A 12,832-nucleotide genomic window follows, 5' to 3' on the forward strand; every position below is an offset into this window, starting at 1 on the left:
ACCACTGCATCACAACTGTTTTGACTTCGTCATCGTCTTGAAGACACTGACCACCCAGGTGTTTTTTCAAGTGCAGGAACAGATGGTAGTCACTGGGGGCTAGATCAGGGCTGTACGCAGGATGATCTAGAGTTTCCCATTGAAAAGATGTGATGAGATCTTTGGTCTGATTAGCCACATGCGGACGGGCATTGTCATGCAGCAAAACGATGCCCTTCCTCAACTTGCCACGTCTTTTGTTCTGGATTGAGCGGCGCAGATTGTTCAATGTCTCACAATAAGCTGCTGCATTGATTGTCTCATTACGCGGCAGAAATTCCACAAGCAATACTCCTTTTCTGTCCCAAAAAACTGTGCACATGACTTTCCGAGCAGAAATCGTTTGCTTAAACTTTACTTTTCTGGGTGAATCTGAATGCCGCCATTCCATGGACTGTTGCTTTGATTCTGGTGTGACGTAGGCCACCCATGTTTCATCGCCCGTAACAATTTGGCTTAAGAAATCATCACCGTCGTTGTGGTACCGTTCAAGGAAAGTCAATGCACTGCCTAAACGGTTGGTTTTGTGCACATCCGTCAACATTTTTGGTACCCAACGTGAGCACAATTTTCGGTAATTCAAGTGCTCGGTCACAATGCTATACAAAACACTACGAGAAACATTAGGAAAGTCAAAACACAAGGAGGAAATCGTAAAGCGTCTGTTCTCTCTCACCTTATTGTCCACTTCCTGCACCAAACTTTCATTAACGACTGAAGGACGCCCACTCCGTTGTTCATCATGCACATTTGTGCGGCCTTCTTTAAATGCTCTCACCCACTTTCTTACCATTCCATCACTCATAATGTTTTGTCCATAAACTGCACAGATCTCACGATGAATATCGATCGGTTTTAGGCCTTTAGCACTAAGAAATCTTATAACAGCCCTTAGTTCACAGTCGGCGGGACTCACGGTTATCGGAGGCATCTTAAACACTCAGTAAACAACGTAAACAAGGAAGAATCAGACTGCGATGGCGTCAGTGCGTGGGCAATAGATGTAGGTACCCAGTGCGCATGCGCAGAACGCCGACCGCAACGCTGCGGCGGCGGTGCAGCAAAACGGTACTTACTTAAAAAACACGACTCGTATATGCTGTGATGGACAGCCCAAAGTAATTCTATAATTTATTATATTATGTATTATTGTTTGCTGCTAGGTCAATTAAAAAAGAAAATTTTTAAAAATGAAACATAAAGTATTTAGGTTGTTAAAGAAAGTTTGAAAATTCTTATAAATTATGTAAATCTAACTAGTAAATAACTAAATCAGTAACAGTTTTTTTTTTTTTTTTTTTTTTTAACTTTCCGCAGAATTAAAAATAATTCAATGGACATAGATTTTTGTCTTTTTGGTCGGAACCAGCCCGAAGGCACCTGGACGATTCCATCTGATATGGTAGCAAAAAAGGCGATAAAAACGTGACTTGAATTAAAAGAATATGGGAGGACAAACACAAAATATAAAAAAAATGAAAAGTTATGTGCAGAAGCACAGGTTTAGCATATGAATTGAATAACCATATGATGAAAATAACATTAATAGATGTTATATACAAATTATTTTTAGATTACTTTACATACTAATTACAGTAGAATTCGAGGAGGATTTCATATTTTTCTGTAAATAGTATGTAAATAACTTGTAAATTGTATCTATTAATATGATTTGTATGTGAACTAATCAGCATCCCCAAAAAACGAAAAATAGTTATGAAAACAGAAATCCCTCATATATATATATATAACCGTGGAAGGTTTTCCCCTCTATGTTAAGCAAATGCGGGCTGGTTTCCTCAAAAAGTTCTCCACCAAGATAAATTTCTCCCAATACTTGATCCAGGAGTTCCCTTGTCTTCTGGATTGGGTTCAAAATTACAAGGCTACGGAGTTGAACATTAGCAGTCGTAAGTTCAAAATTAGTCGGCTGTTCAACGACGGTTATAAAATAAAAACTAATTGGGCATGTATAGAGGTGAGCTTTCGAATGTTCTTTTAAAAAATTTGCAATTTTTATTTATTTATTTTTCAGTTTCCCCGGTTTGAAGTTTTATTTTCAGTTTGAAGTTGATCAGCTTATTTGTACTGGTGCCTTATTCAAGCTAATTCCCTCTGCCCCTCATACTCACTGTCCGACCCTAAAAGTTAAGTTGTAATGTTTTTATGTACAAAAAAAAATACAGTTTGGTACTTGTACCTATTTGCGCATCTTGCTTTATTCTGTAAACGAGTCGGCCATTGTTTCTTACATTACTTTTTTTTTCATGCTTTTCCTATGTTTAGTTCTCCTATAGATACATTTTTTCCCCTTTAAAAACATTTTTTTAAACTTTAATTTCACTCAGTACTTCGATTTCAATTTTAAATAATTTAAAATATAATTTAAATAATTGCAATAATTTAAAATCTGTCCGGCAGCACAAACACACCTTAAATACGAGTTCGGGACATTTCAGTTTAGTAGACATCAGAACATAATTGTTTCCATCTCTGTTGTGAGATAAGATAAGATTCTCCCTCAATAGAAATCGTTTTGTTTTATGGCTACCGGGGCCGGTACCCCCTGAAGACGTCGGCTTCGGTGGTCATATTTTTATTTTCTTCGCTTCCTTTATTGCTACTTTTATTCTTTTTTTGAAATTTCTGTTGCTTTTTAGCGCGTTTTTTTCAAAAAAGTTTTATCTGTTTAGAATTTAAAAAAAATTTAGTTTTCTTTTAGTATCTTAATTATCGGGTAATACTATACAGCATTATTGCTTTTACGCGACTGAAACCGGTTTGCACTTGTTTACGTTCCTGTATGAATTGGTTAAATTAGACGATAGATAATATAAATTCGACGATAGGATAAATTAGACGATATATTAGATAAATATTGAATATTTATTATATTAGGTATTACATTAGTATATTATAATAATTAGATAAAATTATTCGACGCACTGTAGTGTTTTAATAATTACATGATCTGCAAGAGTTTATATGCAATACTTTTATATTTAAATACACATGTAATAGGTTTTTATTTATCCCCCATCCGAAAAAATTTATAAGCAATTTTAATTAGTTCATTCGGAAGAAATGTTTGAAAAATGATTTCGCATTAGGTTAACATCAGCCATTGTTATGAATAAAATTGCGTTATTAACAAAATTGCAAACGATTTTGTTTAGGATTTTATCGCACGTTCTTAAATGTTTCATTATTTTTCACAAGTTCATCAGCGTGAATGACACGTGGATCCGATCTACATCACCGAATTAGCCTTTCTAAAATTATCTAAAACCGCATGTTTATTTCGTTTATAGTTGTGCTTTTAAAACATGTCTCTGGTGGGGGGGGGGGAACTTAATGAATAAGACGAAAAACTATGAAATAATTTTCTTTTTATTTTATTTTATTTTATTTTCTGTTTTTACATGTTATTTTTACTTATTGTGTTATATTTTATTTGTTGTAATTTTTGTAAAAAAAAATTTTGAGTCCTCCTCACACTATTGTATTAATATATTTTGCTTTGGCTATATTGATACAATATCAGAAAGCACTCTTTTTTGCGGATATAATCCTGTGGGCTGATGAAAAGATTATATCTTTTTTTTTTCCGGATTTTTTTAAAAAAAATTTATCCTTTTTTTTATTATTATTATTTTTTTCCCCTTTTTGCATATGTCTATAATTTTCCTTGTTTTATGTAAAGAACATAATACCGAGAGAATTCGCAGGGGCTATAACTCGATAAGATTATAAACTCGCAGAGACTATAAAATCGATTTTTATAACACGCAATATTTTATTTAATCCAATTTTGTGCAAGGCCGTAGATAAGTTTTTTTTTTTTTAATTATTCAACTACCTAAATTCCCAGCATGCTTATCAAGTGTATATTGTTTAAATGATTTATAAGTCTAGTTAATTAAAATCTTAGGAAATCAAGTTTATTGAACTGAAAATCCAGTGGTAAAGCGTAACATTTGTCACCAGTTTTTAAACATTCATGAAAAATAACTCCCTGAAAAGGAAAAGGCTAACTTGAAAGGATGTATAAAACTGTAATATTACTTAGAATAAAAATGGTCAAGATTTTTATACTAATTTTTTATTTTAAAGGCTCAAATTAATTTCAGTTTCATCTCCCTTACTTTTTTATATGTAATACTGGATTAAATAATTAATTTTAAAACTTATCTATACTGGAGGCATGACATGATATGACTATGACAGAGACTTTAGGGGCTAGTGTCTTCTTTAAAAAAAAAATTATTAAAAAGGTAAACTTCCAAAATATTTTGTGCTTCCTCCAAAATTAAGGGGAAAAAATACTAAATATTTTCCTGATAATGATTACCAAGTTTTTTCTGTAAATTTACAGAAATCGTCCACGCTAACCTCCTTTAACTAACTATTTAAAAGTCCAGACAATTTTATAGTGGTATTACTCGATTAGCGTTCGGCAAATTTTTTCATAAATGCAACCAATAGAATATATTTCTTCCTAGAATCTTACGTTATTTTACATTTCATTAGGTTTTAAGAATTTTCCTTGTTTCAAAATATTATGAAATTTTCAAATAAAACAAGTTTTCAGGCAGGGTTTATTTCACATTTATTATAAAATACTAGATATATTATAAAATAATTAATGGGCTATTAGCAGTTTAAACCATACTGATTTTTTATTGCATGATGAAATTTTTTTTTAAAAAAAATTACAATTTGAACAAAAATCTTAGAAGTAAATAAAAATAATATTTCGCGTTGGAAACTACAGGAGTAATAATCATGCGATTAAATTAAAAGAAATTTCAAATCTTTTTGAGTCAGAGAGAATTATCTATGATTCAAATTAGCTATTATTTACTATGCATTTATACCATGAAATAAAAAGTTAATGTTTATTGTTTAGAAATGAAATATTAAAAATTAATCAGACATACATCTTTAAACATTTTTAGAAATAAATTATTCTCTTATTTCTCAAAATGGTTTCTCTTATTTCTCAAAATGGTTTTCACTGGTTTAAATCTGAAATAAAAATTTTTGTTAAAGAGCGTTAAGTTTTTGTTGTATGAATAAAAAGTAAGTTAAAAACATTGAATTAGAAATAGCACTATTCATCAATTCCTTAGAGAATGTTAAGTTAGAAATATTATTTGTACTAAAATAATTAATTAACTAATGATTGTTATACTAAATGATTAATTAATATAAGTAAATTTTATAAGAAATTTAATTCCTCAGTGTTAAATTTGCATTGATTAAAATCTGAAAAAAAAAAGTTTATCTTTAGTGAGCGTTAAGTCTTTACTGTATGAATAAAAAGTAAGTTAGAAATATTTAATTCGGTCATCAATTCCTTAGAGTATGTTAAGTTAAAAAATTTAATTCTTAGTAAGTAAATTTTGTAAAAAATTTAATTCTTCATAGTGTTAAATTTGCATTGCTTAAAATCTGAAATAAAAGGTTTCTCCAGTGAGCATTAAGTATAGTATACTGTATGAATAAAAAGTAAGTTAGAAATATTTAATTTGCACTAGTCATCAATTCCTTAGAGTATGTTAAGTTAAAAAATCTAATTAATACTAAAATAATTCTTAGTAAGTAAATTTTGTAAAAAATTTAATTCTTCATAGTGTTAAATTTGCATTGTTTAAAATCTAAAATAAAAGGTTTCTCCAGTGAGCATTTAGTATAGTATACTGTATGAATAAAAAGTAAGCTAGAAATATTTAATTTGTACTAGTCATCAATTCCTTAGAGTAAAGTTAGAAATTTTAACTTATACTAAAATGATTCTTAGTAAGTCTTATAAGAAATTTAATTCCTCAAAGTGTTAAGTTTGCATTGCTTAAAATCTGAAATAAGTTTTCTCTAGTGAGGGCTAAGTATTTACTGTATGAATAAAAAGTAGTTTAGAAATATTGAATTGGGAAGTGCAATTCATCGATTCCTTAGAAAATGCTCAGCTAGAAATATTAATTGATATTAATAATGTATCTAAGTAAGAAATGAAACAAACGTCACAGATCGTTTCTGATAGTTTTAATTTTTTGATTTACATGATTTACAATATTTACATTTGTTTCAAAATGGAATTTGTGATTATTCATTATTGCTAATTACATTATTTACATAACAATATGGGACTCCTTTCATCCCTTTTTAAAGTTCACAAATCAACTAGGCATGAATAATCTTTGATTTTCCTTATTGCATTGAGAAATCTCACTATTCACCAATTCCTTAGGAAGTGGTGAATCTTTGACGTCCACCTCTGTAGTAGGTGATTCTGTTGGCACTAAAGTTACAGTTTTCTTTTGCTGTTTTCTACTTGACACTAGTTTCTTATTATCACGTGATAAAACAAGTCTATGAACCTTCTTCATATGTCTATCCCGATTTGACTTAGTCGTGAAAGTTTTTTTGCACTCCTGGCAATGGTGATCCCTTTTTTTGGTGTGTATCACAGAATGTCGGTTGAAAGAACTTTTGCAAGTAAACTGTTTCTTGCAAACAGCACACCAGTGTTTGCCAGAACTCTTTGCACTGCCCAGTGATTGATCGACAGCTTTTGGAGAATCTTCTTTCTCATCTTTGGAGGATTCACTTGCAGTAACATCACAAGCGTTGTCAGCTGTCAAGTATTTCTTCAGCTGCGGAGAATTCGCCGTGCTTATCAGGGAAGATACGCTGGCAAGATCCCCATTTTCTGATTCATTACTGATGATTGCCAAGGGCTGATTGGCAGCAGCTACACTGTTGTTGACTGAAAAATCTACAGGCTCAAATTCCACGGATTTCAAACTGCTGACCTTTGTGATTAGAGCTTCTTTGGTTTTCTTTGATAAAACATACTTCGGGGTTGATGTCATTTGCTTTTCCTTTGTATTGAAGAACCCTGGCGAAATTTGTGGCACTTTGCAATGCATTAAGTGTTTGGTCTTTTCATGGCGACGTTTGTTGGAATTCGTTGAGAATGACATAGAACAAAGATGGCATTCATACGAAACGTTTGACTTAGGACTATTGCACTCTTTTTGGCTCGAATCATCAATTTCCATTGAGGTATGACTACTTGATTCAAATGAATTAGGTGGGAAAGAAACAGATGGATGCAGCGAGGAATTAAAATGATTGTTACAGCTATGTTCCTTCTTTTTAACCAAATTGAGCGGAGTTTCAGATGAAATGCAATTGCGTTCGTTAGCAAGAAATATACCGGTATCGCTGCTTCTGTCTTTATATGAAATGGGGAATGTGAAAACAGGTAAACGTCTAAATTCGTGAGCACGCAATTTGCCAGATTCTTCATTTGATTTTGAACTTAAATCCATTGGATGAACAGACAAGTCTAATGGTTTGTTTTGTACATTAACAGGGATATGTAAATAAAAACAGCTATTGTCTTGTGTGGGAGGAGAACTGTTGATATCAGTTTGATCAATGATTCTTTCATCTCCTGATGATCTGGGAGGAGGAAGACTTGAAAACATGTCGATTAGACTCTGAGCTGCATCCAGTTCTTTCTTGGGTAATGAAAGCTCAGAGTCATCTGGATGTTCAGACTCTGAACTTAAAAGACTTTCAACGGAGCTTTCTTGCGGTGCCTCATCATAAGCAATACTGCTTGTGGAAGTAGAACTGTCCATTATTCTTGACAGAGGATTCCCATCTCCACTATTTTTAGCCATAGCATTGCGCACAATACAGCAATCAGCTTGTTCATCTTTGTGATGTTTGAATTGATGCCTTTTACCATTATTCTTAGTGGAAAAACTTTTATTGCAGATCAGACAAATAAAAGGCTTAGCTTGACAACCTGTAGATGCCCTTTTATGGTGTTCCAGTATGAGGCTGGATGTAAACTCTTGACCACACCATTCACACAGAGTTTTTGTTCCAGAACTTGGAGCATCATCCAGATTTTCAACGATTAATAATTTGGCTTGCATTCGCCGCTTTTTGTGTACTTTCACAACATGCCGTGTGGCATTCTGCTTACTGAGTAACTTGGCACCACAAATGGTGCATTTGAAAGGTTTTTGCTTGTTGTGCTTCATCAAGTGTTTCTGGAAGATAATTTTTTTCTTAAACTCCTTTTTACAGTGCTGGCAAACATACCGAGGCTGAAGTTTATCTTCTTCACATTCATCCAAAGATTCAGGATTGTACACTACATCAAAAAAGTTCCCTTCTATACTGGTTTCTGGAGATTCTGGCAACCAATGTCTACCCACATTATTAAAAACCCTGTCAACATTTCCTTTGGTTACTTGCACTATCTCTTTGAAAGGTGGTTCTGATTGTCCAATCTGGACTTGAGAAGTTACAGTGTGTACTTTTGTAAGATTTGACTTGTTTACAGTTTCATTTTCAGGCAACTTTATTAGAGTTTCTTTCTTGGTGGATTGTTCCTTCACATCTTCAACGCTTATGGAGCTTTCTGGTACAACATGTTCATTTTCATGCAGTTGTACATTATCAATCGGACTGACAGATTGACTGCTTGAAGCTCCACTTGATTCTGCTTTATTCTCTAATCGGCATGCAGTTTTCAACCCTAATGTGGTTATGAATTCTTCTTTACTGGGGGAACTAGGAACACTCTGCAGAGTTTCGATCACTTTATCATCAACAGGTGCGTTTACATCTGGCTGAGATTCTGGGCTAAGTGGATAAGTTTTAATGTCTAAAGCTACAGTTTTGTTTTCAGTATCTGTAATATTTTCACACACACTTTTCGTATTTTCTTTGCAACCTAACTTCATCTTTTTGACTGGTTGTTCATTCTCTGAAGTTTCATCGGCATTCCTCCTTCGTTTCTCACTGCTCTTTATTGGGCTAAACTTAGAGCCTTTGCACAGACCCTTGTGTGTTTTCTTATGTCTGTGCATGTTGCCATTTGTTGAAAACTGTTTGTTGCAGTGACTGCATTTGTATGGTTGCCACTTAGCGTGAATTAGTAGATGCCTATCTAGTGAACTTTTTGAACTCAATTCCCTCCCACAAAGGACGCATTTGGTGGCATCTTTTTCGTGGTGTTGTTTTATATGAAAGAATAGTTTTTCTGGATTTTCGCACAGCTTACAACAGGGAAACAATTCACCACCAATTTCATCCTAAAAGAAAACAAAAACTTTTTTAACATGTTGAAATTCCAAAGAATATACGTTAATTAGAATTCATTTAATTTCAAGATCAGATTCATTTAATTGTTTCTTGACTTGTTGTTACAGGTTATGACATGTTCACAATAATATTACCAAAGCCTGTTTTGAAATTTTTTTTTAATTCCTTCCCCGTTTTCAGTAAAAATGAACAAATCACATCCCTCCTTCTTCCCTCCATGCTTGAGTAAAAATAACCCCTCATCTTTTGCGTTAACTTTGATGTCAACAACAGTTATTTAATTTTGGGATTAAATCAAATGAAGGATCTAATTAGCATTAAAAAAAAAGCTTTAATTTGATATTTAAAATTTTGTAGAATGTTTTTCAGGAATCTTTTGTATTTTTCTGTGATCAACACTTTTGACCTCTAATACTCCTGGAATAATTTCTTACTCATATTTCCTTTTCCAAACCTTACCTTTTATTTTGACTTCAAAAACTCCTGAAATAATATTTTCCCAACCTTACCTTTTTTTTGACCTCTAAAACTCCTGGAATAATGTTTTCTCATTTTCCCTTTTCCCAACCTTACCTTTTATTTTGACCTCTAAAACTCCTGGAATAATTTTTTACTCATTTTTCATTTTCCCAACCTTATCTTTTATTTTAAATTTGTAATTTTTCCAACATTAACTTCAAATTTCCAAAATAAATTAAAAGAACGAAAATAAGATGTTCTTAGTGTTTTACACACGGATTTCTCATCTCCTACACCCCCTTGTCAGCAAAAATAAGCAACTTAATAATTGCTTTTGTAATATTCAAATGGTTTCTTCAATTAATCTCCTCAAAATGATTTTAATTTTTAAAAAATGCTCACTAGATGTTTTATTTATAACTTTTATCTCGGACTTATCCCTTTTTATACCATTTCAAAAATAACATCTAAATACAGAGTTTCTTTGGAACTTTTTAAAAATATATTAATATTTTGAAGTACAGGCCAATCACAAAATAGATACCAATTTTTTTTCCCTTATCTGCATAAACTAAAACCACTGTTTCAGGAAACAAAATTAGATTGATTCTAAATTTTTTAGAAATTACTATAATATTTGACAATAAAAGTTTATCTAAACATTAACCTTATTTCTTACCAAAAACAATTACGAAATATTAAAATATCCAAAATCAGTAATTGCTCAAAAAAAGGCAAAGTTTTTTAAGTAAAATTAAACTATAATTTATTCGGAATTTTAATACGTTTCAGATAATGTGAAAAAGGGTTTTCAAACTTTGTCTGGGTAAGCAATTTTTTTAAAAGAAATAAATAAATAATAATAGTAAATTTTACAAAAATGTTAATTTTTTTTTTAAAACTTAACACATGGATGCCTCTTAAATCCGGAAAAATAATTCCCCATGTTTTCCATGTTCATATTATATACAATATATTAAGAGGAAACACAAATCACTAAATGATGGCTATATTGGCTATACAAAAATGCACAAATCGAGCTAGCTATATTGGGAAATTATACTAGTTTCAATTAATGGGAAAACTTGAACATACTTAAAATTAATAATGTTATAGTAAATGAAATAGTTTAGTAAAGCTGAAATATCATCCTTAAATATACAGAAATTGCGTTTTAAATGGTCACCATTTTTTAAAAACAAAAATTCCTATATTTTCCCAGTTTGTAAAAAAAATTTCAAAATTCCCTGTTATTTTAGGTGATTTTCTAGGTACTTCCTGTGGAGTGGCATCCACGTGAAAAGATGTAATTTAAAAATATTTAGAGACTTAATTATTTGCTATTGCCAACCCTAGATTTAGAAGTAAAATCTAGAAATTAAAAATAACTATAAATAACGGAAATGAATTAGTTAAAAAGTAGATAAATAAAATTATGTCATACCTGAGCTTCAGATTTTACTAGTTCTTCTTCATTCATCATATTATTTTCAATTATTTCTTCTTGTACTATTTCTGACTTTCCTTCTTCTTCTTCTTGATTCATGGAAGAGCCAAATTCTACAACTAATATGAAAAATAAATGACTTTTTAGTTAAAATGAGCATAAACGTAAGTAACAGAATTATAATAATTAAATAAACATTTTTACTTTTTGCAATAGCAAAACAGAAGAATTTTTTATTCAAAAAATTAAACACCTCATATGTTGATTGTAGCGTAACTACCACTACAATTATTAAATTCCCATTCACTAGTATATAAGACATGTTGACTAGATTCTATCCCGACGTACCTTCTGAAAGATGACAGTTGGCATTATCGATCGCCCAACCTCAAATTGGTGACCCGAACGTGATCTGAACATGCTTACCTCGACAGAAATGCCCACCTCGATATGAACCTAGTTTAATAGATAGAACACAGTGAACAGCTGACTTGCTATTTGTGACTGCTATATCGTCCTCCTCACGCTATTGTTACTCAGTCTCTGTCACACACAGCACAGCCTGCACCCACTCGACTGCTAATAGCAACACAGTTACCACGCTAACAACTGTCTTAATACAGCTCTCCCGACCTCTCTTACAACCGCAATTAAACAACTATTGGCACCCGTTCCTTTAATTCAATCACAGATAAAATTCAGGTAGGGGAGTAAAGTAGCGTAACTACCTCACGATTATTAAATTCCCATTCACTAGCATATAAGGCATGTTAATTTGATTCTTCTAGAGGTACCTGTTAACATTGTCGATAGCCCAACCCCACACTCATTTACTATTAAATATGTTGTATTTTTATTTAAAGGAATCTTTTAACAATAATTTTTAATAAGGTTTTTAATAATAGTTTTTTTTCTTTTCATCCTAACTATAAAGATTTTTTATTCGTATTACAGTTACTATTTCACATCAAAACAGTTCTTTTTTTTCGTTGTATTCATTAGGTTTTCGAATTCCTATTACAATTATTTTCATTAAAGAAACCTTTTTTTTTTTTTTTAATTCTAGCCCTAAATTCTTCTTATTCCTATTACAATTATTTGGCTCGCAATCCTTAAACCTTAGATTTCCATATTTCTATAGCATAAATAAAAACATGTTTTTTTTTTATCTAAACCATAAAATGTTCTTTTTAAAAACGTTTACATTCTTTTTTTATTTCAATTAGTAGAAATAAATAAAACCAATTACCGAAAGAATTGCCGTTTGGTCTCTGAGATTGAATTGAAATGTCTTTCTGTAGTGATGTCATAGCAACTGAAAGAAAAACAAAATAAAGATATATTAATCAACTTCAAGCTTAACATTTCGAAATATAGCTATTACAAATATATGCATAAACTAATGAAGCATAGAGAGAAAAAAAAAACTTTCGTTCTCTAACCTAAGTCAAACACTCTTCACCCCCAAAACCCACCCAAGATTTCAAGTACTCTCCCCTTCAAAGAATGATCGCCAAGCGCACAATTAAAAAAAATATGTTCGGATTGCTATTTTTAAACTACAGATTTTTTTAAAAGCATTTTTGGGCTACTTAAGCACAGAATTTTAAAGAGAATTTAAGGCATAAGTTTGGAAAATCGAAAAAAAAACTACTTTTTTATAATGATATATATTAACACATAATCATATACCTTTAGTTTCATTTGTTTCAATAATAAAAGTATTATGCAATCCTTTTTAATGTATAATTCATT

The 12,832-nt window shown here is 31.5% G+C and overlaps 1 protein-coding gene across 4 annotated transcripts in view; it reads right to left on the minus strand.

The window, feature by feature from the left end:
- Positions 1–6,069: 6,069 nt before the first annotated feature.
- LOC107456729 (zinc finger protein 236) overlaps positions 6,070–12,832 on the minus strand; it is a 56,235-nt gene continuing 49,472 nt past the window's right edge. For 3 of the 4 annotated variants that reach the window (XM_016074679.3, XM_016074677.4, XM_016074680.3), the window contains exons 2-4: positions 12,327–12,392; positions 11,075–11,196; positions 6,070–9,161 (exon numbers count right to left, since the gene is read on the minus strand). In XM_016074679.3, coding sequence (XP_015930165.2) covers positions 6,219–9,161; positions 11,075–11,196; positions 12,327–12,387 — 3,126 coding nt within the window. In that variant the 5' untranslated portion in view covers positions 12,388–12,392 and the 3' untranslated portion in view covers positions 6,070–6,218. The remainder of the gene's footprint in view (positions 9,162–11,074; positions 11,197–12,326; positions 12,393–12,832) is intronic. The other variant, XM_071179585.1, reaches the window with a different exon arrangement.

The sequence above is a fragment of the Parasteatoda tepidariorum genome, chromosome 4 (genome assembly GCF_043381705.1).
Source record: "Parasteatoda tepidariorum isolate YZ-2023 chromosome 4, CAS_Ptep_4.0, whole genome shotgun sequence".
Classification (NCBI taxonomy): Eukaryota; Metazoa; Arthropoda; class Arachnida; order Araneae; family Theridiidae; genus Parasteatoda; species Parasteatoda tepidariorum.